Here is a 5,526-nt window from a genome sequence, read left to right as displayed (position 1 = left end):
TGCTAAGGACGACAGAATGCAATTTCCCAAGCAAAACCAACGAAAATCCAATACAATTGCCAAAAAAGTAGCCACTATGTATTATATTCGCATACCATCACTGCCTTTATGAGCATTATAAGTGAATTGTGATGCTTTTAAAAAAAAGCCAATTTGGAGTGCTAGTGCGTCAATTCATCGGCTTCCATATTCGCTGACAATTTATGAAATCATGCAACAAAGCGATGGTAGTTGGAATTGTGGCAGACTGCATCAAGGTCAGCAACGTGACAGCCGTGGTTTTAATGTTCAATGTTAAATTTTTGATGGTTTTGGTCAAACGGGAACCAATTGTTTTCTGCGCTTTGATGATCAGTGTCAAATTTGTAATGGTTTCGGTCACGCGGGAACCAATTGTTTACGGCGCTATGATGATCAGTGTCAAATTTGTAATGGTTTCGGTCAGACGGGAGCCAATTGTTTTCAACGTTATTCAGGGGCTCCGGGTTCTCAACCTAATTTGGTGTTTCAGGATGGTTTGGGAGCTAAAACCTCGTAAAATTCTCATACTTGGGTTCCAAACACTGGAGCCACAAATCATGCAACTCTAGACATAGCTGCCCTTTCTACCTCGGAGATGTAGACTGGTAATGACACTTTACGTGTCAGTGATGGTATGAGCCTGTCTATTAGTCGTGTTGGTCATGTTACTTTTAATACCCATTCTAGGTCTTTTAAGATGTCTAATATTTTGCATGTCCCTAGCTTGTGTGCCTTTTTACTTTCTGTTCAGTGTTTTGCTTCTGATAATAAAGTATTCTTTGAATTTCACCCTTCTTTATTTGTTGTGAAAGATATCGCCACCAAGGCGGTGCTATTTCAGGGCAATAGTTCTGGTGGACTCTACTCCTTGCCAGTGTCTCGTTCTACTCCATCTGTGTTCCTGTCAGCACAAGCCTTTGCTTCAGTCTGGCACAACCGTCTTGGTCATCCACATCAACGTGTTCTTAGCCGTGTCTTGCAGTCTTGTTTGATTAGTGGGTCTAGTAAGTCTCTTAGTGATTCTTCGTTGTGTTCTGGATGACAGTTTGAAAATCTGCACGTTTTCCCTTGGCATATGTTGAGTCTTCTAGTTCTAGCATTTTTGATTTAGTTTACACTGATATTTGGGGTCCTGATTCAATTCTTTCATCTAATGGACATCATTACTTTGTTATATTTGTGGATGACCACTCTCGTTTTACATGGTTTTTTCCAATGCGCTTAAAATCTTATCTATATGATATTTTTGAGCGTTTCCGTGTCATGGTCGAGTGTTCCTTTTCTCGTAAAATAAAAGCTATACAGTCTGATTTGGGTGCTAAGTATAAAAAGTTACATTCTTTGTTTTGGCAGTTAGGTATTAATCATAGATAATCTTGTGCCTATACTCATGAACAGAATGGTCGTGTTGAAAGAAAATATAGGCATATTGTTGAAACTAGATTAACTCTCTTGGCTCATGCCCCTGTTGCATTTTGGTTTTGGGATTTTGCCTTTGAAACTGCTGTTTATTTGATAAATAGAATGCCATCTAGTGTCTTGCATAATTCCAATCCTCATCTTATGCTGCATAAATCTCCCCCGTCTTATTCTTTTCTTCGTGTCTTTGGTTGTCTATGCTATCCTCACCTAAGACCTTACAATCGTCATAAAATGTCCTACAGATCCTGTCATTGTGTCTTCTTAGGTTATCCTAATTCATTTCGGGGGTATAGGTGCATGGACTAACAGACTAATAAGATATATATATTTGCAGGCATGTATGATTTGATGAGACAATTTTTCCTTTTGCTACTAAGACTGTTTTGCAAGCACCTCCAGTTCCATAGGCTCATCCTTGGGCTGAATCCGTTTTGCAGCCATGTCATGACACAACAACTGTACCTGTGGACTCTGTACATCACGTTTCGACAGCTCCTGTGGCAACTACTACACAGGCACGTGGCCACTCTATAAAGCCAACCACACGGACTCATGCCACGATCGACCACTAGGAGTCGATCTCGTGCTCCTCCTTAAGTCCTAACTGCACAGGTTTGTCCTACTGAACCCACTTGTTATACACAGGCAGTTAAGTATCCCGAGTAGCGTGAGGCAATGGATCAAGAGTTCAACACTCTTCTATAGAATCAGACATGGTGCCTAGTTCCTTCTCGATCAGGTATGAATGTTATTGGGTGTAAGTGGGTCTTTCGTACTAAATGCACGACTAATGGTTCAATTGAAAGACACAAGGTAATGTTAGTAGCAAAAGGGTTCAATCAAGTTCGTCTACAAGATTTCTTTGAAACATTTAGTCCTGTGGCAAAGCCCACTACTGTCAGGTTACTTTAATCTTTGGCTTTATCCTCTGGTTGGGTTATTAGACAACTTGGTATTCATAATGCTTTCTTAAATGGTAATCTGACTGAAACTGTCTATATGCGTCAACCACCTAGATATATTGATTCTCAGTTCCCTAATCATGTTTGTTTGCTAAAACAATCTCTGTATGGCTTAAAAAAGCTCATAGAGCTTGGTTTAATCTCCTACACACGTTTTTACTGTCAGTTGTGTTTAAGTCATCAAAGACAGATGTGTCATTATTTCACTATTCGCAGGATTCTGCTTCTGTGTATCTGTTGGTTTATGTGGATGATATATTTGATTAGATGTGTTATTTGATTAAATGTTGAACACAACCTCATTAAAATTATCAAACTGCAAGTCTGTCGCTATTTTTTTTTTTTTTTGGCGTCCGCCTAGGTGCTAGGCACTGTCCGGCCACATAAACCAACAGAAATAATGATAATTCATAAGTCATAAGTCATAACATCATAGCAATATTACTCAAACAGTCAAAGAGCAATACAACATCCAAGTATCCAACAATACAACTTACAAGTTATAACATAATTAACATTCAACAATCAACAATTTAACATCCAAGTCCAAATTCTAAATTTTTGAAATCCAAAGGGACTACACATTACACAATAGGATCATTGCCAATTTCTTCATTTTCTCCATATTGCCCAATAACACGTTGACCATCATCTTCACATTCCACTTTGTTTATTTCCTCCTCACTTTCCCCTTCCGATTCAAAGTTATCTTCATCAAGATCCCTCAATTTAGCACTTCTACGGGGTTGTAATGCTTCATCTATTCCCGGCTCAATAGCATTATTGTTGCAATCCAATCCCGGCTCAATATCATCATTCTCAACATTTTCCACAATCCAATCTTGTGCTAAACTTGCATCACTACCAACCAACTTTTATTAATATTTTTATCTTGTTTGTTCTTGTTCACCAAAGTAGCATTAAATTGGACAAAAACTAAATTGTTGAGACGATTTGATTCAAGCCTATTTCTCTTCTTTGTATGTATCTACAATTCAAGTAATAAAGTATTAAGTATCATAATTCATATTTATATTAAAATGCCAAGTTGATAACAAACTAAATAAAATATCATACTAAGTTACTAACCCCTTCAAACGTGTTCCAATTTCTTTCAAACCCAAAAGAACTAGATGTTAAAGAAAGAATCTTCATGGCTATTCTTCTCAATAAAGGGGTTGAGACACCAAAAGTTGACCACCAATTTTCTACAAAACAAATTTCATAATAATTAATAAATATAAATAAATAAATATAATTAAGTAAACAATAAAGTATTAAAGAATAAATAATGACTTACCGGGATTAAAGTTGTCATCATTCACCTCACATGCTTTGCTTGTGATATTTCTTACAAACATTCCCTCCTTCTTCTTATATTTTGGTAATTCTTCACTTAACATCTTATTTTGCATGTCAAAATCATTGACGAATAGAATATCACAAAAATCAACAACTCCAACACCTTCAACTTCGTCCAAATGAAGTTGTGGATCCTTATAATGGTAATAAGGATTCAACAAATATGCAATCAAATGAAGAGGAGAGTCAAGTCTATCTTTTATTTTTTTCTTCAATAATGTCAATAATCGATTTATAGTTCCTTGGGACATCAGACAAAGCATGTCTGATTTCCTCTTTTACTCTCATAAGCTCACCATATACAAACCCCATTGATCCTTATCACAATCAACAAGTCGAAGTACTCTCACCAATGGTGCAAAAACCTTCAAACATGCCGTTACACCTTGCCAAAATCCCATACTCGTTACGGTTGTGTGTGCTACCTTCCCTTTAGCTATCTTGGAAAATTAACATGCATCCCATTCATTGCTAGAAAACATTGCCCTTAATTCAATCTTCTTCTCGACTAAACTTTGCAAAGTAAGGAATGAAGATGCAAATCTAGTCACACCGAGCCTCACTATATCACTCTTCTTTGTGAAAGTTCTCATCATTGCCAAAGTCTTGTGATGAGCATAAATAAAGATCGTTAAAGCCTTTGCTTGATCAAGAACTTTCTTGTACCTTGGGAGATTTCCAATGCTTTGAAGCATTAGATTTATTGTATGGGTGGCACAAGAAGTCCAAAAGATGGTTAGCCTATTCTGTTTCAACAACTTTGAAGCTCCCATGTTGTTTGAGGCATTATCCGTGACAACTTGAACAACATTTTCAGCTCCAGCTTGTTAAATGCCATGCTCAAAAAACTCATAAATATATTCACTTGTGTGTGAATCAAGTGAACATTCTTTAAAAGAAAGGAAAACGGTGCCCAAACTTGAATTCACACACAAATTCATTACACTTCTTCTCTTTCTATCCGTCCAAGCATCCGTCATGATTGAGCACCCATTTAGCTTCCACTCCTCTTCATGTATCTTCAAAGACTTACGAACTTTATCAACTTCTTTTTTTCAAGAATGTTTCACTCATCTCATATCTACTTGGTGATTCAACTCCGGGACCGAATTGTCCAACTGCTTCTAACATCATCTTAAAGCTATCTCTTTCAAATGCATGAAAAGGAATAGCGGCCTCATATGCCCATCTACATATATATTCTTTCACTTTATTTATCATTTCCTTCCATATTGCACCATCAATACGTTGTTGTTGCAATGTCTTTCCTAAATTCATGAAAGGTTCGGGATTGATACCACTTGCAAACTTATCAATTGGGCCAAGTGAACGTGGTGGCTTCATAGATCCAAGAAACCCTTGAAAGTCCTCAACATCAATTGACTCACTTCTACCATCAATATTCACCTCGGCTTTTAAATTATCTTCATTAGCTTTTTTATTTTTCCTTCTCATCTTGGCTTCATTGATTGCATTTCTACACTTAAGTTGATCATCTTTAATAGCTTTAGAACATGGAGCAACATTTCCGTGTATATGAGCAACTAGTATTTTCTGATGCGCAATGCGCAAAAATTAGGTGCCCAATATTAGTATTTTATATTAAGATTTTTAATATTTAAATAATAATAATAATAATAATAATAATAATAATAATAATAATAATAATAATAATAATAATAAAAAAAGTGTAAACATTTTTATACATTTGATATTTATATTGTAGGAAATAACTCCAAATTATAATGTATAAATATTA

General features: G+C 36.1%; 1 protein-coding gene across 1 annotated transcript; it reads right to left on the bottom strand.

Annotated features, from left to right (window-relative positions):
* Window positions 1-2,989: 2,989 nt before the first annotated feature.
* LOC109157589 lies at window positions 2,990-4,168 on the bottom strand. Its single transcript, XM_019305445.1, has 5 exons — window positions 4,064-4,168; window positions 3,706-3,901; window positions 3,495-3,613; window positions 3,279-3,393; window positions 2,990-3,165 (listed from the first exon to the last, which is right to left on the bottom strand). The coding sequence occupies exons 1-5, from the start codon at window positions 4,166-4,168 to the stop codon at window positions 2,990-2,992; spliced, it is 711 nt and encodes a 236-aa protein (XP_019160990.1).
* Window positions 4,169-5,526: the final 1,358 nt, after the last annotated feature.

This window comes from Ipomoea nil, unplaced genomic scaffold (genome assembly GCF_001879475.1).
Source record: "Ipomoea nil cultivar Tokyo-kokei standard unplaced genomic scaffold, Asagao_1.1 scaffold2791, whole genome shotgun sequence".
Taxonomy (NCBI): domain Eukaryota; kingdom Viridiplantae; phylum Streptophyta; class Magnoliopsida; order Solanales; family Convolvulaceae; genus Ipomoea; species Ipomoea nil.
The sequence above is the reverse complement of the archived record's forward strand: the minus strand, read 5'-3'. Positions and strand labels throughout refer to the sequence as shown.

Excerpts from the sequence above, each read along its gene's own strand:
- LOC109157589 (XM_019305445.1), bottom strand. The coding sequence starts at position 4,168 with ATGGGATTTTGGCAAGGTGTAACGGCATGTTTGAAGGTTTTTGCACCA. Across the intron at positions 3,902-4,063 it reads ATCAATGGGGTTTGTATATG|GATCCACAACTTCATTTGGA; the intron begins GTGAGCTTATGA and ends TACCATTATAAG. Across the intron at positions 3,614-3,705 it reads TGATGACAACTTTAATCCCG|AAAATTGGTGGTCAACTTTT; the intron begins GTAAGTCATTAT and ends TTTGTTTTGTAG.